Source organism: Cynoglossus semilaevis, chromosome 14 (assembly GCF_000523025.1).
Source record: "Cynoglossus semilaevis isolate Cse_v1.0 chromosome 14, Cse_v1.0, whole genome shotgun sequence".
Lineage (NCBI taxonomy): Eukaryota > Metazoa > Chordata > Actinopteri > Pleuronectiformes > Cynoglossidae > Cynoglossus > Cynoglossus semilaevis.
Window position 1 is genome coordinate 17117488 of NC_024320.1, and position 23741 is coordinate 17141228.

Below are 23741 nucleotides of genomic sequence, written 5' to 3' on the forward strand. Positions count from 1 at the left end.
AGATAAAGACGAGGAGGTAAAGCTGACAAACGAGAACAGTGAAGTCCTCTATGTGCCCTTATCAAGGCCACACTATTCATCATCACTCTGTACCACATCACTGCATAAACACACAAACACACACACTCTCGGAGTCAGTAGTGAACAAATATGTTATCGGGCATATTTGGGCTTGTTTGGATACAGAGCCTGGGTTTGACTGTGGTTTCAGTAGATACCAACAGAAGGTCAGAGGTGCATGAAAACTACTGCCAGATGACTGGAAGTTTAAGGACAAGAGATTTTTGACTGTTTCATTAACTGATTATTTTTTTATCGCGAACTCCTTTGTAAAAAGTAAACAAAGTTTTAAGCTACAACAGAAACAGTTACAACAACAAAATATTTTAAGTTTATCAACAACTTCTTTCTGCCATGATGATCCCATTGTGGAACAATTGACAAACTTCAACAGTGAAGTTGAAAAAAAGTCAATCAGGTTAATGTATTAGTAACTTAAGGTGTGGCTGAAGCACAGTTGGCTAAAATAGAAAACAAAATGAAGTCATTCCTTTTTCTCAGAAACAAAATGCCATTACACATATAATGCAACATTAAATGTCTCAGGACTCCACTTTGTGTCTATGTTGCAAAATATTATTGTTTTGGTGCTGCTGCTGTTGTCGTTGTTGTTGTGGTTGTTCTCATTGTTGTCAGGTCATGTGACCTACAGTAAACCCATCTCTATTGGGATTTTAGGCCCATCACACACATCTGGGTTTTTAGCTGGTCACCATGGATCTTAAGTAGGAAAATAAATGGTGGCAACAGTAGTGGAGCTCCAAGAGGGGGCTTAATCCATGCATTTACCCCGCTGGAGTCGGGCTCCCCTTCTGTGTGCACATGTGATTGGTTTTCGGTGGGGCAGGTGGAGGGAGGTATTAAATGTGGAGATTACAGAAAGGAAATTTGGATTTAAAATCAACATCTGTGCATTTTGCGAGACAGTCCCCCAACTCGTTTCATAAAAACCCGCACACACACACATAAAAAAACCTCTGGCTGAGCTCTCCGTCTGCAGATGAGTGCGTGTGTGTGCATATCTATATGATGTGTGCCTGTCTGTCTGTTCCATGTAATCTGAGTCCACTAATCTGTCTGAGCAGGAACAAGGGGGAAAAAAATCCTGGTCAGACGCTTTCAGACGCCAACTCAGACATACACATACACACATACACACATATATGTAAAGTTAAATAACGAAGCCTTTAACAATGTTATAAAAAACACTTCATCAATGAAAAATTTGATTTGGTTTAAATGATGGAGCATAAACACAAACTTCGAACACAGCAATATTTAGATAAACCAAGCTGAAACTTTGGACTTCTACAAAAACGGTCATGACACACAGTCAGTACAGTCCATTTTATAAATATTAATATAAAATGTTTACTATCTGCACAGTAATTAAAAGTTACTGTATTTGTTGATTTGGAGTTATTCAGTAGTAAAACCTTATTTATAATCTAAAAAACATTAGTGCATTAGCTGTTGTGTGACTCCGTCTGCCAAAACATGCTGATTTTATTGATACAATTTTCAGCTTTTTACAATCTACTATTTCTGACAAACATACTATGTCAAACTGTAGACTTACTAGAGGAGTGTCAGGGTTAATAAACTACTCCTGGTTAGTTTGGCGCCCCTGTTGACAGCCATGTTTTTAGTCAAAGACCAGATCACTTTCCCTGCTGGTTCTTGGAGATGGAAACCAATCTAGCAAGAAATTACTCTGACAATTTGTCAGCACCTCTTGTAACCACATTTATGAAAAAAAAGCCTGTGGTAGTATTCCTACAAGAACACCATCTGTTTTAGATAGTGAAAAAGAAAACACGATACTCTGCCCAGGATGCTCTTCTCCAGTTGCCCATAAATCCATGTGGATTTGCCCTGCATTCACACTTTGTGACACGCAGCACAGAGGCTTCTCGGATTACGCGCAAACAAAAGTTTTTCCATTGTGCACTCGCCGACCACAGACGCTGACAGATGAATCGCATAAAGGAAAGAAACGACGTTTGACGAATTGGACTTTGGTATCATGATTTCAGGCTGGCCTGGTTTTCAGGGTGTCTTCCGCTCCCACTGGGCTGAACTGGGAATCTTCCGTGACTGTTAATCCACCAGTGCTGCTGCTGTACAAACTCCCAGTTAGCCTGTCTGTCCAGAGCACAGCTTAAGTGGTTGCAGCTCACCGCTCACCACCGGGGGTCCTGTAATAACCGGGATTTGTCTTTTTTTCTAATTGTCTTTTCCCAGCATGCCGTGGGTTTAAAGAATCGTGTATCGATGCGTCCGTGCAATTGTTTTGAATCCTCTGTGGATTAAATGGTCACCGAAGGTTTCCTCCGCAGAAATAAACAAAGACAGACAGAGTGGGGGGTTGGGAAGGGTCCTTAGAGGGATGAATGTCTTAGACTGTAGGGAATAAAAGATGATTTGTACATCATTTAAAGGTGAATCCTGTGTTAGTTACTGGACAGATGCAGCCCAAGAGACAGGTTTAAATGAATCGCTGGTGTGTCTGTCGTCTGCGATGCTGCCCTCTGCCGATAATTTTAGACAACAATGTTGGAGGTGTACAGCCAGACAGATCAGCGAGGGCTCTGTGCTACAATAACCAGGTTGGAACATAACAATAGTGAGCAGTAATAGTTTTAGTTTATTGTGAAATGTGTTGACTTTGAAATCCCTGCACACACGATCTTTAGTTACTCAACCAGAAAGCCAAGTTAATAGTTAGCTGTCCAGCAGAAACAAGAATCCTCTTCTACACAGACATCTGTGTGTGTGTATATGTATGTGTGTGTGTGTGTTAGACTCTTTGCTTGCAGACACATTTTTGCCCTGACACCCCGGTGACTTGCTAATACCAAATCACAGCGCTCAACGAATGCAGCTCATTACTTGATGAGACGCAAGCACACTTAGGGATTGCATATCTCTCTCACACAGACACACACTTACACACTCCGCATTTAGATACAAACACACCACGTCTTTTTTTTTTAATCCCCTTCTGTAGCGCTAACCCAACGTACACAGGACACACACTCAGAGAAATTAACATTAAAGACATGTTCTCAATCCGCCTGCGAGGAAAATCTCCCTGTGCCTTGGTTGGAACCAGAGCTGATGGGATTTTTCTGAAAAGCATTGTGAGCCTCAGCTAAATCTGTTCAACACACACACACACACACACATACAAAACACACACTTCCTCCACGTTTCTGTGTTTTGGATTTTTTTTTTTTTAAGAATGCATGAAGTGTTCTGCGGCTGTGTCTAGGATCCACTCTACCTTGGCATTTTCACAGCCCTATAAATAGAACCCTTAAAAAACCCACCTACAACTGAAGACTCTGCTTCACTTTTGTAAAATCTGGGATTCAAAATGTGTCGGCCACAGTTGCTCATCGTCTGGTGTAGAAAAGTCACTGCCGCGACTTCACACCTTCCTGGATGTAACCAAGAAATTCAGCTGAATACGAAAACGTGAAAATATAACAAAGAAGATGAAGGAATTTGAACCTACACCCCTCTGGGTAGAAGTGGTACTGCAGGCTGAACCGTATGATTTTGGATTCAGACGGGTGTGAAGCCAGACAGTTTCAGTCCACACATGACTCATTTGCCACCGTTTCTAACATGGGCTGCGTGTTTATCCCTCTCTAAGAGGATGGCTGAGGGAGCGTCTGAAAGAAAAAGAAAAAGAAAAAATAATGTGCAACTGAATTCATATGCAGTGGATTTGCCGCAAATTAATTTCACACACCATTGGTCTGGATTCAGTTGAACTACAGCTCTTACTTTTGAAAAATGTGCCTTTGAATAATTTTAGGGACGTTTTATTGGCTATTATATTCAATAACTTACCTCTAATGCAATGCAGTATAACCAAATTAATTTCACACATCAATAATCTACAACTGGGTGCAGCTGCAGCCTTAAAGTTCTTCCAGAAATATGTTTGATTTGAACTTTCTGTGCAAAATTCATTTAGTGTTTTTGATTCAGCATTTGTTTCATTACAGCAAACCTTTAATGAAAAATGCATGAAATATTGTGTTATTTCTACGTGTGCAGACACATTTTTCAGGACATCCACACCGTGACATGTTTAAGGCAAATTTGACAAATTTAATATAATAAATTATCAAATAAATTTTGGTTAAAATATTTTCTCTATTTTGGCCAATTGATGAAAATGGCTTTTTATGCAAGATGAGACTAGGGAAAAAAATATTGACTTTTTTTCTGGTTTTATTTGGATTTTTGTTCAGTTTAGTCATAAAAAGGATGATGAGGAACATCGTGAAGAGATACATTTACTGCAGCGAAACAACAAATGCCAGTAAATGGATGATGTTTTGCCCTGAGCTCATCAGGCCTCTGGTTGGTGTCATCAGCCTGGAAATAAACATGAAGACAGCAGAGAAATTATTTCTGCATCAGTTCCTGTCTCAGAACAGACACTCTGGTGAGTTCAGTCTCGTCTTCATGAGTGCTGTACTGTGTACACACTGTTTATGAAGTGACCTGGTTCAGACACACACTGATCATCAATAGTTTAAACCACACAGTGCTTATGTCGCTGAAGTGTGTATGTGTGTGTGGCCTTCGTTATCTTTTCATGACTCTTCAACATTACAACCTTAATTATTTAGTCTACCTTGCCACATGTCATGAAAAGAAGGCCACGGAAAAAAAAAAAAAAGCTGTTCGTCGTTGTGTCGTTGGGCAGATTACAGACCCAGACGGATGTGGCCTCGTCTTTGACCCACAACGATATGTTAACGTGTTGTGTCTGGTAACGTCCTGTTTGGAATAAAAAAAAAAAAAAAATTTATAATCTAACATAATGTGAAATAACTAGGGTCTAATGATGGCCTGATGAAAGGTAAACTGGTGTGTCATCAAATAAACCCACTCTTTAACTGAATGAATGCAGTTAATCTGTGTTTTACATTTATTATTTTATTATTATTGTTTGTGTTCTTATTTTGCACAGAAACATTTATTTGATTTATTGGCCACACTTTATTTTTATGTTACAAATTTTAGTATAGCCTTTTAATGATTCATATATCGCTTACATTTTAGCAACCTTTAATTAGAGTCTTGGTTGACTGAAGCCGTGCAGATGGATGAGATGAGTTTGCCTCCTGGGTTTCTAGTCGGACCTCAGTCCTTTGCACAGAAAGACAGCGGCAGCTGTTGGTTTGGACTAAATAAAGTCACAGGGCTGAAGCCGTAGCTCCCTGAGACGCATCAAATAAAATAATAAAACCCCTGAATCTCTCTCTGTGACCCACTTTGAGACACAACCAGCCACCGGAGAAACAATGCTGTAGCATATGCACATCCAGAGTGATCTAATTACACACGGACACTCCCAGTGAGTCCTGAATGAGTCCATAGATCCTATCACATACATCCCAGGAGAGAGAGACACTGAGACACAGAGAGAGAGATCCGATCTTCTCTGATGTGGTCACATTTGCCGCATCCATGACTCACGTTCACACCAGGTGTGAAACACACTTTTCAAACCCTGCCCCTCCGTGTTCAGTCTGGCGCACATTCCTGGTTGGTGAAAAATTAACCAGGTTAAGAACAAGTTGGTCACTGACAAACCATCTGCTCCCTGCCACCACTGACCTTTAACCTTCACATTAATGATCCAGGGGTCAACTAAGTGACCTGTCAGGTAGACCGACAATAGAGCAGAGGAAGTGAAGGAGGCAGGGGGCGCTGGCGTCTGACAGACAACCCTTCATTGTCTCTTCTTTCTCTTCAAACTTTGTTCTTTCTCTCTGTTTTCTCATCCAGGAAAAGTAAAATGAAACGTATCTCCAGAGAGCTGACTCTTATTGAACTTTTTTTTTCTTGTGTACGTCGGTGATATTGCTTGCTTTTATCCAAAGATGAAATAAACAAAAAAAAAAAAAGGAATAGCAGCTGGCAGCGTTACAGTGCTCCAGCTAATGGCCATTAAGGTAGCAGGCATTTATGGGAAGAGGTAATGCACAAATATATTTACAGACATTTCCAAACTTTTTAGTCTGAGAAACTTCACTGTTTTGGATTGGACTTAGAGCCAGGAGCAGACTTAATTCTCTTAAATTACTGAACTAAATTGAACATTTACACGGCAACAAGAGAATATGTTGATTTATGATTGGTACAGAGTTTTTAAAAAGTGGAAAAACCCTTTTTGAAGAAAAATTCTTTTTGGGATTTGGGGACTCGGTGTTGGTTTTCAATGTCATTTGGGAAACAGATTTTGCTCCACTTTGTTTTGTTAAATATAAACTCACTATGACATTGACTGTGAATACAGTACATTCCTCCATTTTATCCCCATTATATGGATTTTTAGGAGAATCACTTTTATTTATTTGTTTTCAATTTTAATGTTTTCAATTTTTAAAACTTTGAAGCCCATGTTTTGTGAATTTTGTCCTGACTTGAACGGGTGGTATCGAAACCGGAACTTTCTGGCAGCATTAGGAAGTCAGACCTCTGCACCTTTCTAGCCCCATTTTTGTTGATAATAATGAAATCTGAGTCTCCAAGGTTGATACTGGGTCAGTTTTCAAAACTATGATCCAATTTAAAGTAAAATGGACAATAAATAAACCTTATCATCTGAGTGACTGTAAGGTTATTTTTATCACAATATCAATTGCAGGGAACTTATTTCACGTCACATTCAGTCAGAAGTCGATGCTGATCTCGGTGTAGATCTATCTATACTTGTGTCTGTTTGGTAGTAAAGCAGTGGATAACGTTCTCATTCTCTGCAGACCTTAAATCTCATTTCTGTTTGAAATTGAATTTTAAAAAATGGAGGAAATGCCATAGAAATTATCTTATGTGTGTGTGTGTAGATGTTATTGTGTGAAGAATCCTTAGATGGGGTATTTCCTGTTTGAGTGATGAATGTGTCCGTTGTTTTCCCTTCCCGGTTCAACACCAACTCCATCACATTCCTCCTCAACTTACCCCACTCCGTCCTCTGTCCTTTCTCTAACCTTGTCTTTTTCTTCTCTCCAGCCCTCATCTGTTTTTAACTATTCTTCTGAGGACTCCCCCTCCTCCTGCCGCTCCTCCCTTCTGCTCTTTGTTTTTGCAGTAAACGAAAGGCAAAGACAGTCCCGGTGCATGTCCTTTGTGTGAGCATGCGTGGCTGTTTGCGTAACCCCCATAAGAGCCACTGTTTGGCCTCTTAGGTAAACATGGCGGCTGTGCTATCCCCAGCGCTGCAGCAGATTCAGCCACGATAGCTGCCGCTTATCTGTTCAAACACTCAGGCTGCTTTGTATTACCCATGTCAGCTCCGCTTGATTAAATCAGACCATGCCCGAAATCAAATAAAAACCCTCCAGTAGGATTTTGAAGTCATATCGCTCGATATTCCCCACTGGTTATGGAATTTTCTGGTAATTTTGGAGAGACATCTGCCAGACAAATGGGTCACTTTGCACCAGAGCAGTCAGATTTTTCAAAACCCTGACAGAAACCAGGCATTATTTTTATCACTTATAATGAGAAACAGCTGCAACAAAGGAAGGGCGAGTGAGATAGTGAGGATACAGGAGTGAATTCAGGTTTGATCCTGACAGGCTGGGATGAGATCAGAGGGGTTTGATTATTTTTAAATTATTAGGTCGACGTGTGCTAGTCCAAAGATTTAGAAATATTTCACTCACGTGACGCTGATGTCATCAAATGTGTTATACAGGAAAGAAAATCAGAGAAACCAATCTGATTTACTCAAATGGTAATGTCTCGTATTTTTCCTTCCTGTAAATTGAATATGCAGAAAATAAAGATGTGGAAAAATCACCACCTTTAATATACACAGAAGAGACTGGAAACTAAATGGAGATACTACTATGCTTAGAAGCAGGAAGCTGAACGAGTCCGTAGTCAGCCAACACTGCTGATTGCTGACTGTTTTCATGGAAGTTGAGAAATAAGGAAACCAGTTGCTCAACTTGTTCCCTAACACCAAACAGTAAACATGTCCATGACGTGTACTCATTGGTTTCTGTGCTTCTTCTTTGAGGTTGTTTATCAGGTTTGTAACTTACAATCCTGTTTAGAGGAAAATACACTTGTAATGACTCCTGCTGCTGGTGTAGAGTATGAGACCATAATTGACAGATGGTACGGTCCAGTGGAGATCTGGTTTCAGCCATGTCTGTTAAACATTACATACAAACTATTTTAGAATTTTCAAAGGATTTTAGGATCTTAATCACATGGGGAGCTGGAGCCAATCCAAGGCTGCCTTTTGGTGAGCACAGAACCAAATGTGGAGACAAACATTCACACTCACTTTTATACTCTGATCAAAGAACCTAATCCACAGCTACATGTCTCTAGAGTATGGGATGGAACCCACAGCTCCATACAGAAGGAGCCGGGATCAAACCTAAAAACAATTCTGTCTTTTCAATTTTGTTGTGGTATAATTGTTTCCTATGTTTCCTTCCTCCGGTCTACTGCTGGTTTAAGAACTATAGAATTAGACCAAATGAGAGTTGGAGTGTTTTCATTGTCCAACCACAGACACTTCTGAGATCTCCGTCTCAGTCTGTTAGTAGATGCTGCTCTTCCTCTTATCTGACTGTCAGTGCGTGTGTAAGCTGTTGTGTTTTCATGGTTTCCTGTGGTTTCCTGTGTCTTTGTGTGTGCGGTTTCAGCGACTAACCAACAACCAGAGGGAGGAAAGGAATTAGAGGGAGTTGCAGGAGGGGGGTGAGAAGGTGTTGAGGGGAAAACATCATGGAGGTGTTGAGATGAGGGGAAGCAAAGAAAGGCTGAGGGTAAAGACAGAGCAGGAGGAAAAGGAAGTTATTCATAATCAGCAGTTCAGCGTTAGGGTTTCAGGAAAACCTCCCTGTTGCAGAGAAGTCATAAAAGTCAGTCTGGTGTCTGTCAGTCTGTCTGTTTGTCAAGACCCGCTGTTGACTTTGCTGCCAAAATAAACATGAACTGAGCAGGAGATAAAGGGCGCGCTGACTGAACAAGTCTTGATGGTTCACGTCAGCAACATCAGAATGTTCGTCCAAATCACTTTCTAAGGGATTTATTTTTAGGTCTCCGTGCAATGGTTTTTATGGTGCATTTTATTTCCACAGCACTTTTCAATGAAGAAAATTAAAGTACAATACATGACAATAAAACCTTCATTTGACATATAGATAATTTAAAGAAATTCAGCTGATTGTTGGTCGTAGTTTTCTCCTTCATCAGCACCAAACATCACCAAAAAAATAATAATAATCAGGTCTTTTCCAATATACACTTATGGTTAAAAACTAAAAATGTTGTAAATGAGTTGTAAATATTCTTGGTGTACACAACCAAGGCAGGACATTTTCTTTGGGTCCCATGAAAGCCTGGGACTGACCAGCAGGGGTCCATGTGACCTCTGAGCCTTGTTATTAGCCAGTGGAAGGAAGGGTGTGTTCATGGAGAGTGAATTCAGGAAGAGAATCAAACTCACATCCTGCCCACCTGTCCAGACTTCCTGCCAGGCCTGGTCATGTTTGCCCATGTAGCCTCCTGCAGCTTCCATTGACCACCAGCATGGAGGCAGACTTGAAGGCATAGGACGAGTGGGCGATGTGTGAGGAGGAGGAGAAGGAGGAGGAGGAGGAGGAGGTAGAGTAACTCCTCATCCATCCTGGAGTTTTCCCAGCCTCCCAGCGCCAAACCTTTGACCCCAAAACAGGCCGACAGCTGGGCTGGTGATATCGGATCTGTGTTTGGGTTGTCTCTGGCTTGTCCGCCCCTGCTCCTGTGTGTGTAGTCAAGCACAACTGTGCATCATGGGTGTATGAACATCAGGACATCAGGAGTGTGTGTGAGAAAAGTGAGATAAGACCCACCAACGACTTTCACTAATACAAATATCCTCTCTGTTTGTTAAATTACACACCTTTTTACAGTTTCAGTAATTAAATCCTTAGACAAATTTAAAGGTTGTCCAATTATTTAACCCCACATTTTTCATCATTATTCTCCTTCTGACAATAATCTCTATTTTCTTTCTTTTTTTTTCTCTTTTGTTTCCTCATAGATTTTCCACGCCAACACTGACCCAGCTGAGGTTGTTCTCAACCGAGTCCCACAGCCGGTTCTGGCCCGGTTTGTTCGCATCCGACCACAGACCTGGAGAAACGGCATCGCCCTGCGCTTTGAGCTCTACGGCTGTCAGATCACAGGTGTGTGTTTTCAGAGTTTGTGGATGACCTAGTAGAACTGACCCAACATAATGTTGGAGAAACATCACTTGACTGTGTCGTGACTGTTGAGTGTTACTCAGCTCTCCGTCATACAGCCCTGCTGGTTTATCTTGAAATACTCAAAGTCAGCAGATGTCCTGAGAAAAGAGCGAGAGAGTGAAATCTTTTTTTGTTTACGGTTTTATTGTCTCTCTTACAGTGCGGTCTCAACACTGACTCTTCTATTGTCTTCCAGGAAAGAAAAAAAACAAATTTATTTTTTCAAACTGAAGAAAATAAACACTTTAAAGACCAAACAGAAAAATACACCACCACATAAGAAACACTCACTCGTGCAAAAATACATGTGTGTTTAGACACGGTCCCACACTCCTGCTGCTATCTTTTACAGATGACAGGCCTCAGGCTAATTATAAGAAACCTCTTTACTCTCTATTCTTTCTTCCTTCTTCCAAAAGCTCCACCAGTATCATTTCCCTCTCTCTCTCTCTCTCTCTCTCTCTCTCTCTCTCTCTCCACGGTCTCCCACATCTCCTGTCGTCTTTCTGTTTCTATTCCAGCTCCCCCACGACGTCTTCCTCTTGTTCTTTCCGTGGTTTCAGATACTTCTCTTGTTGGATGTGTCCTTTTTTGCTCTGCTAGCTTCTTTCTATATGGAGAAGTGTGTGCTGATCAATCATTTAATCTCCTACACCAGAAACAGTGATTCTATATTTTTCAGTCTAGTGATTAGCTGTAACACACACACGCACAGACACACACACACACTCATGTAGATGCAGCCGACATCCTCCTGCCTTTTTCTATACATTATTTAAAATCTCCTGCTTTTGACATAACAACATGAAACTTTCATCTGTGTTTCTCTTAATCCGCTGCACAGCTGAACCCCCCCCCCCTGCTGCCGCCTTTACTCACTTCCTCTGTCTCCTGCCCTTCCTTTTTCCTAGCCCTCTCCCTCCCGACTCTATCCTCCCCTCCTTGATATAAACCTCATCCCTTTGGTGTTAAAAGTCATAATTAGGCTCTTTTTGAAGTGTTGTTAAATATGGTACTGACCCACTGTAACAGAACACACACATTTCAGTTTCCTGACAAAAGGCTAAGGATATGTAATATTATATTTTCTTCTGACTACAGTAGCTGGACGACTGTTTAGAATGCCTCCTTTATTTTTCACCTTTGGAAGATGTAGTTTCCAAATCCCTCACTATCCTACACCAAATTCCATAGAGAGACACGTCTGTTATGGCTAGCAGAGATGCAGCAGCTGTTGGTCAGTACAGTGTGTGTTACATGGGAAACTCAAAACAATTATTTTAAACAATGAAATTGTCCAAAAAACGTTGCTGGTAAACACAGCAGTAGTATGTATATGTTTTTGTATTTTTATATTTTCTTATATTTTTATTTCACTCTTTGTGTTTTTTTTCCCCTCCACGTCGACCTCTTTAAATAATTGATTTATAGCACAAAAGAATACAATGGTCCAATATTATTGCAGGTCTTTGAAAGTTATTAATAAAAGCTTCTACATTAAAGTGGAACTAGCCCTTTAGTTGAGTGAACAGGCTGTTGCGTAGCGTATAAAGACACTCAAGTGAAGCCACTCTGCGGTAGATTAAACATATGCTTTTATATCATCTAATGGCACTAATTGCACGGTGAAGGAGTCTTACAGCGCTGCGCACCTCCACCCCGTCTGCTCCTGTCTAAACTGGTAATGCTTAGTCGGCAGTAGTGCAGCCCTGCGGTGCAGCATAACTGCTCTCAGGTGGGAATATGTGTAACGGCATACGTTAGGTCATCGTGAAGAAATCTCCATCAAACCTCCAGCCTCAGCCCACAGCCCTGCAGGTACAGTCATCTTCTGTCTTTTCCCCCTGATGTTCCAGATGCTCCATGTTCAGACCTGCAGGGTCTCCTCTCCGGCCTGTTACCTGATGCACAGATCTCAGCCTCCTCCAGCAGGGACATGGTGTGGAATCCCAGTACTGCTCGTCTGGTGGCCAGTCGCTCCGGTTGGTTCCCAGGCCCCGCGCAACCTCTGTCTGGGGAGGAGTGGCTGCAGGTGAGTTATGTTGTCCTATTTTTTCTGAATTGCAATGTATATTTGCCCTTTTAGGATCAATGAAAAAATAGTAATCATTTACATCAGAAAATACAGCAATATAAAGTTGTGAATCATCAGCATAACTGATGACGTTTTTCGATGACGGTTAAAAAAAACAAACAGTCCTAAAATAATTGCGTTGGTCATAAACAACCTTAGAGATCATTTGCGATGAACAAAGTATAAAGAGAAAGTAAAGTAACATTGTCTGGCCTCTGTTATCCTCATGGTTAAACTTATTGAATGCAAGTGCAGGATTATTGCCTACACTTATTGCTCAGAGCAAAAACCAGAAGCAGTGTAGCAATTAAACCATACCTGCATCCCAGCTCTGTTTCTGTTTTTCCAGAGAAATTTATGGGTTTTAATAATCATTATCTAATCTCCCCAGGTGGATCTCGGCGTTCCTAAAACGGTGCGTGGTGTCATCACTCAAGGAGCCAGGGGAGGAGATGCCGGGAGTGGAGCCACCACTGATAACCGGGCATTTGTTCGGAAGTACAAAGTGGCTTACAGCCTGAATGGAAAAGAATGGAATTTCATAATGGACAGCAAGACAAGTCTTGCCAAGGTGAGGGAGGAAGGGACGAGGACACGTGAAGGGAATGCTCTGTGTGTGTAATTCAACACCAGTTCAACAACTCTTGTGTTTGGTGCAGATTTTCGAGGGGAACACGCACTACGACACACCAGAACTACGGCACTTTGAGGAGACGGTGGCACAGTACATTAGGCTGTATCCGGAACGCTGGTCTCCTGCAGGGATCGGGATGAGGGTGGAAATTCTAGGCTGTGACCTTCCAGGTAGGTCATGCAGAGAAAAGATGCTGCTGCTGTTGCTGATTCATGATGTAATCATTGCTGTATGTGTTGGAGGGTCTGGGTCTGTAGTGGAGTAAAACTCCCTCTGAACTCTAATAAACACAAGAGAAGTATTTAAAATGGAATCGACTTTGAGGACACTGGCTCACTGGGAAAAGTGAGGATCACATTAGATATGCATGAGAATCATCAGAGTCTGCCAGAGGTGAAAAGAGACAGCCAGAGCCGGAGTAAGTGAGTGTGAGTGTGTGTTTCATTCCTTTAAAGGGATAGTTCTCCAAGTGAAGACACTCACTCTAACTGAAAACATGACTGGGTTTTTTTTTTTTTTTTTAGCAAAATAGAAACTAAAGACTTCATTTCAATTATACATCGGCCTTTGAAATCCCTCGTATCGATTTCTCCTGGTGACACAAACCTACTAACACCAGTACCATCATACAGTGATGTAGAAGTTTAAGAAAACTGGAGTTTTTACACAGACTTTGGCGCTGGAGAGTTTGCTAAACATACTTCAAAGATGTTGTAGTCTTCAGCTGGTGTGGTTTGGATGTGTCCGGTTTAATAGGTGTACGAAAATGAGTCACTATCACTTTAAGGTTTAACAACAAGTGTGTTGGGAATAGACAAGGTTTGGTTTGAAGGAATTTCATCCCCACTGAGACAGAGAAAAGTGCTGGCTTGTTCACTTTCCAGCCTGGTCTGTTTTCCAGATGTGAGGCAGTGCTGGGGATGCACACACACACACACACACACACACACACACTGGACAGCTCACATATGGACTCTGACTGTTTACCGCTCCCTCTGTGCCTGAACAGGATGGTTGAGCTGCATCGCACAACACGCTACGTACTAATCTCACATCAAGACACACACCCAAAAAAACCCACACAGAGAGCGGTATATAAATGTGTACTCTCTCGGCGACGCAGTAATCATGCCTCTATAAATGCTCCGAGATGATTTGTGTGTGTGTGTGTGTCTGTGGCTTTGACATAAGTGCAGATGAAATGCTCTAGCCAACAACTGCAGAGCAGAGATGATGGCTTTCTCCGTTTTCATTTCTTCTTTTATTATTCTCAATGCGATATTCAAGAAAAGAACATTCTGGAACATTATATTTGTGACCACAATAAATATGTAGAGTGCACTGTGATCTCTGATGTACACTCTGAGGGATGGACCTGTCTGATCCAGCATCAGTAGTGAAGTGAACAGTCAGTGGTGAGATGTTTTAAATTCAATTTTTAGGTTTTTCTATATAAATACCTTTTGTTAACGCAGCCATAGCTCATTAGCATGCTGTGATGTCTGAGTCCTTCCACCTTCATAGGTATTCAGCTATTTAATAAAAAAAGGATTTTTTTTCCCCCCTCTGGTTATACCCCCCGCCCCCTACTGGAAGTATACAGTCATACAGGGTGATTTTTCTTTTAGGCCTAATTACGTGATGTGCTTAATAACGTAGCTCATTAGCTTAGTAAGCTTGTGTGCTAGTAGCTAGATTTTCTGGGGGATTAAACCCCTTCAGAGTCAAAGGTCACACGCTGCTGACAGGCCTGTGAAACGCAGCAGGAACACTGAGCTGCTGCTGACGCGCACTAAATCACTCACTTCCTTTTCCTGCTCACCTCCTGCTCTTCTCATTTTGAAGTTTCATGTGTATGATTTATCATGATAAAAAACATAGGGCAGATTTTTGACACACAGATGTATTCCCCCTGATCACCCCCTCTCCCCCCCACCTCCCCTATTTTTTTAATAACCCTGAGGCCCAGTGCGTGGGTCTGTCAATGTTTTCTGTTCTGTTTTTTCCTTTTTTGGGACCAAGCCTCTTTTTTTAAAACCATTCTTTCTTTGTTTCTTCACAATCACACCTCTTTCCATGCTCGCTCATGGCTAATGGTTCAGGGTACAGATGCAGACATATATAATAATAAAATAAAACGACATTTCCTGTTTTCCTTCCTGTGTCATTTATAAACCATAGTCATGACTTAAAGGTAAAGTTCAAGTTTTTCACAGTTATTTTTTCAGCATGAAGTAACGACTTTCTTACGTCTGAGCTCCAGAGACTGGTTGTCTTTGACTGACTGACTTCCAACAGGGACGTGAGAGGAAAAAAGACACAGCTGTCAGCTCCTCAACAACAGACTGACCTGATTAAAATCTGTGCCTCCTTAAGCCTACATTAGCTTTACAGTGTGTTAGCAGCTGTATCTCAGATCAGACAGTTTTGTTTCTAACAGAAATCAGACTCATTCACTCTAACACACCACAGTCCATGGAAAACTGATCTGTTTTTAAACTCCTGTCTGTGGAGCTGTCACTGCCCCAACTGGAGAGTTCTTGTAACATACCGAGATACTCACCAAGCTAAAGTGTAGACTTAGTGCACAACAATGACATCTAATGGAGACAGGATTTAGAGCAAGCTCTCATGTGTTTTATGGAGTGAAATCTCCCATTTTCTGTATGGACATTGGTCTTCTTCCCCCGGACCAGTCAGTGATTCACACAGAATATCAAACAGTGGCTACTTGTCTCTGCCATCATGTTCTCAGGTGGCTGTTTGTGTGTCCATCTATCTTTCACAGTGTGTGTGAGTGTGTGTGTGTGTGTGTGTGTCAGGCTGCCAAGCAGAGATTTACAGAAAGCTTTCTACATAATTGAAGATTTTCTCTCTCTCTCTCTCTCTCTCTTTTCTCTGACACATTGCTGAGTCAGACTCTTTGGAGAGTGAGCAGCATCTTTTACCCAGAGTGGGTTGGCATCTCCATTGAAGATTTTCTCTGTGTGTGTGTGAGAGAGAGAGTGTGTGTGTGTGTGTTTGAGAACGACATTCTAATCCATTTATCAGCGCGCGTGCGTGTGTGTGTGCGTGTGTGTTTATGTATGCGAGTGCGCACCTCCATTATCCATGCCAGATTCTCCCCCGGGTCCACTCGTAGATGTTGGAGACTCATCCCACGCATGATGATGACGACTTGCATCATCACCTGCAGCAGTAGACACATTATGTAAGACAACACTGGGTCGCAGAGGGACAGTCCCTGCACCACAGGGCTGTCAGTACAGTAGGCCTGCAGGCACACACAGATTTCATCACTGTCCTTGAATCTTTCAAGGACAGGCTTGAGGCCCGGGGCATGGAACCATACAGACTGTAGAGACCATATAGACCGCTCCTGTGGACGAGTGATGGACGCTGCCTCACAGGTGCATTAGCCGAGAGTCTCCTGTCAACAGATCTGAAGATGTTCTATCTAGTTAGGTCTCCAACCAATGATTATTACGTTTCATAAAATGTTTCCAAAATACTGCATAGAGTTTACATTTCACAGGAAATGTTAATTTATCACCAGAATATCTCACATAGAATTAATCACACAACTATTTCAGACAGATTCCAAAATCCAAATTCATCAAAACTCTGACAAAATATTGTATTACAATTTAAATATTGTATCTCAGAATATTACTTAAACAAAATGTTCTAAAGGTATGAAAACTAGTCAGCGTAGGAATCCATACATACGTACTTTATCCACACTGTAGAAATGTGTGCCTGTAATGATGTAGATTTGTTTTTGCAGAGTAAAAAGATTGAATAATGTTTTTTAGAAAAAGAAAAAGAATTGTTATGACAGAGATAAAATATTTTAATTCTAATGTTACTAACTCTATCCTAAAAATATTAAATATATATTATTATTATATAATAATTATAAATATATATTTTTGTGAACATGAATTACAAATATTGCGATATTATTATCTGATTAAATCACTAGGACTGTACATAGCCAGATGAGGCAGCAGTATTTCGTCACCTTTGAGTACTTTACCTCACATATCAGCAGCCAAATCCCTACAGTGTTTTGTTTTCGTGATTGTCCAAATTCCTACTGTTTGTGTGGAAATGTATTCAGGTCACATATGTTTTTAATCACTTTCTCCGCTCTTTTTTTCCACATAAACACAAACACACTTAGTCCATGCTGTTGCTGTTGCTGCTGACACCAGTGTCACACACTGTAAAGGTCAACGCCATCACACTGTGACAAGGCCTGACCTTTGAAAGCACGGAGAGCACAGGAGCAGGACGGAATCTTAATGCACTCTGTGAGAGTGTGCGAGTGTGTGAGAGTGTGTGTGTGTGTGTGCGAGTGTGTGTGTGTGAGTGCGTGTTTAGTTAGATTTCCACTAGCGCCCACACCAGACGGAGACACTTGTGGTGTGTTTTAGCTTCAAGTCTGAAGATTTAGGTGAAGAACTCAAAGGTTAAACATGGTTTAAAACAAGGCAAACACAAAAAAATGTGAGAGTAGGAAGAGGAGAAAAGGAGACCAGAGATGGTTTGGGATTTTTCCTGGTCTTAACTTCCTGGTTGACCCGCAGTGATAAGAGTCTCATTAAGGCAGTTAATGTGGGGCGTAAAGGAGATGACATTAACACTGGGTTAATGTCAGACAGCGTCACCAGCTGTGGGCGCTCCTTTCATGTTTGCCATTTCTCCAGCTGGGGCGCCCTCGCGCTCATTTCCACGGGAAGCTCCTTTAAAGCAGATCAATTGTGCATGACTTCAGGTGTGTTCCCCTTCACTGGGTTTGGTGGTGTTTAAATGACACAGGTGGCTGATCCAGAACGAGGATGAACAACAGCAGGAGGCTGAAGGATGTTATAAACAGGTGTCCAAGGCGTTAATCCCGGGGGGGGGGGGGGGGGTCTGCTACTTCCTCCTGTTGATCAATAGGGTTTATTTCACTGGTTTTGACCCCTTTTGACCCCTTTTTGACAAAACAAATTTCTGGCGACCACAGAGACATTTATTTTCTCTCGTCATGTGATCGAGATGAGCCAGTTCAGATATTTTTAGTTGCTGGGTATCGATTGTCGGGGATAGTAACATCTAGTCCTAGTACGCATACAGTACATATTGAACTCAATTTATATTCATGAAAGTGAAAGAACACAATTGTTCACGATTGTGTATGGTGTTTTTAATCATGATTTTAATTTGGAAATACTGGTTCAACAGTAAGTTAGGGAATATTGATGTTAAGTTACATGACCCTTTGAGGTGTGATCCGCAGGAATTCTTTTGATTTAAGTGCTCCAAGAATTTACCAAGAAAAAAAGAAACATTATAAGAGGTACACATTAGAAAAATACAGCTGATGAAGATGTTCAGTTTCACATTAAATGTCAATGTGGAAATCTGCATTCAAAACCCACGGCGACTCAGTAGCTTCCGATTTCCTGCTGTAACTTTTAATTGTTAGGTTACACTTTGGTAAATTCACATTAAGCTTTTGCAACAACGAGATAAAAAGACAATTAAAGCAGCAGCAGCAGCAGCAGCAGCAGCAGCTCCACAGTGACTGTGTACAACTAAGGACTATAATGTCTAAATTGGATCTGGCTACAGCTACATTCAAAAGTAGTTGAATGAGTGAACTAAGTTTGTTTTTTTTTTAGACATCACAGACTGTTGTTTACAGAGCGATTTGGATCCTCCATCTGGTTCTTTGTTGAACGGACTCCGTGTCATTACCTCATACAGACACTCACCAAACAACTTTCACTGTTCACTGAAATCCATCCAAGTCAGGGACCATACCAAAGGAATATGAAATCTGATCCTGTCCCCATAACCCTGTCAGTGATCATTAATGTCAAACTTCAAATGAAACTCAGTTTTTGTTTTGGCTTTTTTTATATATATATAAAACTGTGTCCAAATCAGAGTTTAACGACTTTTCCTGCTGGTTATCTGAGACAGAAATCAGTTCATTCACATAATGAATTAGGATCTGAGCTCGAGACATGACCCAGAGCTCTGCGTAAACTCCCATAATACACCAGGGTTGACCCATCTGCTCCTAATAATGCAGCACTTTCTCCCACTTCACATTCCGGCTGCAGCCTGCCTGACGTGTGTGTGCGTGCGTTCACACATGGCGCGTTTTAATGAGTAAATGGTGGGCTTATTTATGTGTCTGTGTGTGTGTGTTGTTTGTCTTCCTCAGTGATGAATGTGTGCTTGAATAGATGTTAAGGGCGGAGAGAAAATCATACATTTCACTCAGACCTTGCGTGAGTAATAGAGTGACAAAGAGCTGTGTAACACACATTGGTACAGTGTGTGTGTGTAGTGTGTGTTGTCCCTGCGACAGGCAGTGAGTGGTCCCAGAGTCTGACAGTCTCGTCCAAGGTCGAGGGGACTCCCACATTCGTCAGCGTTAGCTCCAGGCGTCCGTACATGGATCTACTGGTGTCTCTCTTTGTTTTCATTCAAATTAAATGCGATGTCCACTAGGTGGCACTGCATTTAGAACCCAGACCACAGACTTAAGAAGAATGGAAATACAAAGTGGAGCTTTGTGATAAAACTGTAGATTTTGATGCAGTTTTTTTGTTTTTCTGTTTTCATCCATGAAAGTTAGAAAACAAAAACCTATTTTCTACAAAAACAATGATGCTTAATTTTTTTTTTTTTTTTTTTTTTTGCCAGAAGAACTGACCCAGGTTTAAAAACAGTTCTTGTTAACAGCTTTATCAAAGGTACAACATCTTACAGAAGGGAAGTCTTTGGTAACTGTACACGGCTGTGTTACTTCCTGCTTGTTTCTAATTCCGATCGTGAGCCTCTGAGTGAGAGACTACATCAAGAAAAACAAATCTTACTTCACTGCTTCCCCCGTCTTTGTTTCTTATCACTTCCTGTGCCGTCTGTGTCTCCCGGTCCGTCTGTTATTTAGGGGCCTCCGTCCTATCATGACTCAGAGATTGTTTTATTCTACCTCCTCTGAACTCTATTGTTTTGTTTTTCTCACAGAAATCACCACCCCGGCTGGCACCGTCACGCCAACTCTACCCGCCGACTTGGAGACCACCACTGTTCCCGTGTCAACCACAGGTGAAATCAAAGAGTTGTCCACTGAAGTGTTGGCTTCACAGATAGCCTCCCAGGTCATGACCTTCTTATCTTTGTCGTCTCCCCCTGGTCTTTGTAGTCTCCACCTCTCCTGCGGCGGACAGCGCCTGTGACTTTGACCACGGCCTGTGTGGGTGGACCCACGACCCCACTGCCCCCCTCTTCTGGTCTCTTCACAGCCACGGTGAGTCCACTCACATTCCCCCAGTCATGACTGACTCACAGCTGCTGTCTGCTGCACTGACTCACGGCTGTGGACGTAAATCCTGCAGTTATTCTGCAGTTGAAGTTCGTTTCATTCAGATCTGTGTTTGTATTGACGACACAGTCATCGCTGAGACACAGATGTCAGCGGCAAATGACGGAAAACAGATTTTAAGCCTAACCAAATATTGTTTTTTTCTTCCTTCCTGTCAGTCTTTTAAAACCTTGCGACGGTGTTTGAGCAGTTTTTCCCACCAGTTGGTATTGTTTAATTTAAATCCTAAGTTTGTGTTATTTTAAACACTTCTTTTTTTGTACAGTCCAAAGGAAAAAGAACTTTAAAAAAAAAAGAATTTAAATATGCACGGTGACACCATGTAAACCTGTAGTAAAGATTGAGGGAGGAAAACAATCATCCGTGTGTTAAAGGACAAACACAAAACAAATCAAAATTAAATAACAGGGAAATAGTTGGTGGATTTGTCATTTGGGTGCAATGTTTATTTGATCAATCCCATCAATACTAGAATTCTGTAATTAAAATTACAGAATTAAAACAAACAAATTTCATTATGGATTAATTTCCAAATCAGATTGAAAATGAAAATAGAAGAATCATCTGCCGCTCCTTCTTTCCAAAAATGCTCCTTCACTGCATCGTTCATTTCAGCTCTTGGCGTTAAAACATTTCCTACTGTATCGTATTAGGTTTTTTTTTATTTTTTATTATTTGCTCTGTTTTTCCACTGGCAAGCGAGCAGGACTTTTGTCCTAATCTTGTTTTTCAAACTCCTTGGATAAAAAAAGATTTTTTTTTCCTCATCTGAAGAGAATAAACAAATGTGTGTTGTCACCTGGATTTAGTTCAGACGTGCAATGTATCTCCAAGCCAGGAGCAGACGTTTTGTGTTGTTGCTGGAAACAGGATTTTTATCCCTGCCTTGTTTTCTGGAATTCATCTGTTTTAATAAAAGATCCAGGGTGTCTTCAGGTGAAACTGGTAACGTCACCTGGATTAAAATCAGCAGTGGAGCAGATTTAGCCTCAAAAGCAGACACTCTGTGCCATTCTTACTGTTTAAACACAGTTGGCATCCGTGATGCTGCGTTTCCGCCGCCTCCTCTTTTCCTTTTGCCTTTTTTCCTCCTTCTGCTTTGGTGTTTTACAGCACTTGGCATCAGAAACATTGCTTTACTACCTCCTCCTCTTCCTCCTCCTCGTCTTTTTCTTCCCTCTTATCCTGCTGGCGTTCAATAGGATTTTTTTTATGCATATATAGTGATATTCATATTTTTCTACTGGCAGGGAAACAGAATTGTTATCCTGGCCTTGTTTTTGAAATCCATTGGTTTTTAAAAGATTCAGGCTTTTCTCCAGATGGATGGAATTAAACGAGAAGTTCTCTCACAAACTCCTCTCCTTTATGTGTCATATTTTTGGATAACTCTTGGTGTAGCCATCGATTTCGACATTTTCCTGAAGCGTGACCTACTTAGGTCGTAAGCGTCTTTGATAGAGGGGCTTCAAAGCGACGTCTTTCATCACCGGCCGATTGGAAAGGGTTTGCTTGGATTAGTCAAGTTGAAGCTTTCATGTATGGAGTATCATTTCCAGCCATTTTGACACGCCGCACCGGCCTTTGATTCATGTCAAAGGTCGGAAATTCTAGCCTTTTGCCAGTCATTATTTCCCCGACTATCGAATCACTGTCTAATCCTGCGGTGGATTCCTGTTTCTTATGAGAGCCTGGATCTCTGATCCCCTCCACCTCCTGACCTCCTGTCATAAAACACAGAGCTGGATTCCGTGTCCTATTATTCGCCCTAATATACCTGCACTAATAAAAAAGTGCTAACTAGGCTCCACAGAATGGATCCTTGTTTGCGTCTGGCAGCAGGAGGCCACTGTGAAACTGATTAACAATGCTCTGTTGTGCTGTGAACGGCGGCGCTGCCTTCATTATGAGCTGCCTGGCAAACAAGAGTCACAACAACGGGGGGGCTCGCCGCTGGGTGCCACGCTTCAACGTCAGGCGCAGGCTTTGGTCCTGAACATTAAAGAAAAAAGGAGCAATAAAATGCTTCGCAGAGTCACAATAAACACATTTTACCCCGACTCAAACATCCAGGGTCATGAAGTGAAGACGTGGAGCCTGAAACTGTGGGGCTGGGAAGGGAGGGAGGGGGAGAGGGCAAGTCCATGGGCCATGGCCCACACTTGCTTGTTGACTTTAACCCTTGGGTGGATGTTCGTTCCATGTTAACCTGCTGATTAATAGAGCTCCAACATACAGGAGTGAATTAGCTGAGAATTACTGGACTTCATGTAAGTGTCCAGCCCATGGAGAAAACCATCAACCTCACCTCAAAGTTTGAGCCTAGAACTGGACTAACTGTGGTGACACGAAGTCTACAGTGAGGCAGCTGCAGACTAACAGCTTCTGTAGGCTAATGTTTGGTCTTCCCCCCGGGTTTGGTGCAGGAGACTAAAGAGGTTTTTCTTCTATAAAAGTATCGAACATCAAGAAAGAGATGGACGAGTTCCTGAGCTGAAGTGGACAAAGTAAACTGTTCCCAGGGAGCGTGAGCATCATCAGATGTTTCTGGTTTTATTTCTCTGGCTTGAAAACAAAAACACACACAGAGAGAGAGAGAGAGCATAAACACATATGTAATATATACTCACTCAAAAGTGGTTCACAATAAAGCAGGTGATTTCATCTGCAGATTGTTGATGCGGAACATTTTCCCACAGGGTCCACTGAAGACATTCTTCACCAGACGCCTCATTGAGTCACACACACACACACACACACACACACTCCGTCTTTACAGTACAGTCACTAATCTTACTCCCTCACAATGGAATTCATGCCGGTGTCCAATTTGCAAACTAAACATCCTCTGGTGTAAACAAATGGAGCGATCTGAGTTGGACTTTTCCGTCACTGAAGTCATTTACCTGAATGAGAATGAAGAGGAATGGGCCCCCAGGGGCCTGACTGGAGTTTTGGTCACACACACAAACACATACACACACACACTGTGTTTAAAATGAGCTTCAGGCTATTAAGGCCTTAAGTGTTTGTGTTTGTCATAACCTCATTGTTATATGGCGTCCATTGTGAACGCTGGCGATCGCGTTCCTGTTAGTGACTGGTGACTAGCCCATGTTTGGTTTGAGAGACACGTTGGAAACTGTGTGAAAACTCTGTCTGATGATTATCAGCCATTGTTTGTTTGTATTAGTGAAGACAGGTTCAAGTGCAGCAGCTCATTTCAGGAGCTTCACACAACCTTTTGATTCTCTCTGTTTAATTGTTGCCTCCAGGTCTGAAATGAAAGCGGATCAA

At 41.7% G+C, this 23741-nt stretch overlaps 1 protein-coding gene across 1 annotated transcript in view; it reads left to right on the forward strand.

The window, feature by feature from the left end:
- The window catches only part of nrp2a (neuropilin 2a), a 73675-nt gene that overhangs the window by 36760 nt on the left and 13174 nt on the right, over positions 1-23741 (forward strand). The window contains exons 9-14 of the mRNA XM_008325475.3: positions 10142-10286; positions 12203-12378; positions 12812-12991; positions 13080-13224; positions 20087-20167; positions 20265-20369. Coding sequence (XP_008323697.1) covers positions 10142-10286; positions 12203-12378; positions 12812-12991; positions 13080-13224; positions 20087-20167; positions 20265-20369 — 832 coding nt within the window. The remainder of the gene's footprint in view (positions 1-10141; positions 10287-12202; positions 12379-12811; positions 12992-13079; positions 13225-20086; positions 20168-20264; positions 20370-23741) is intronic.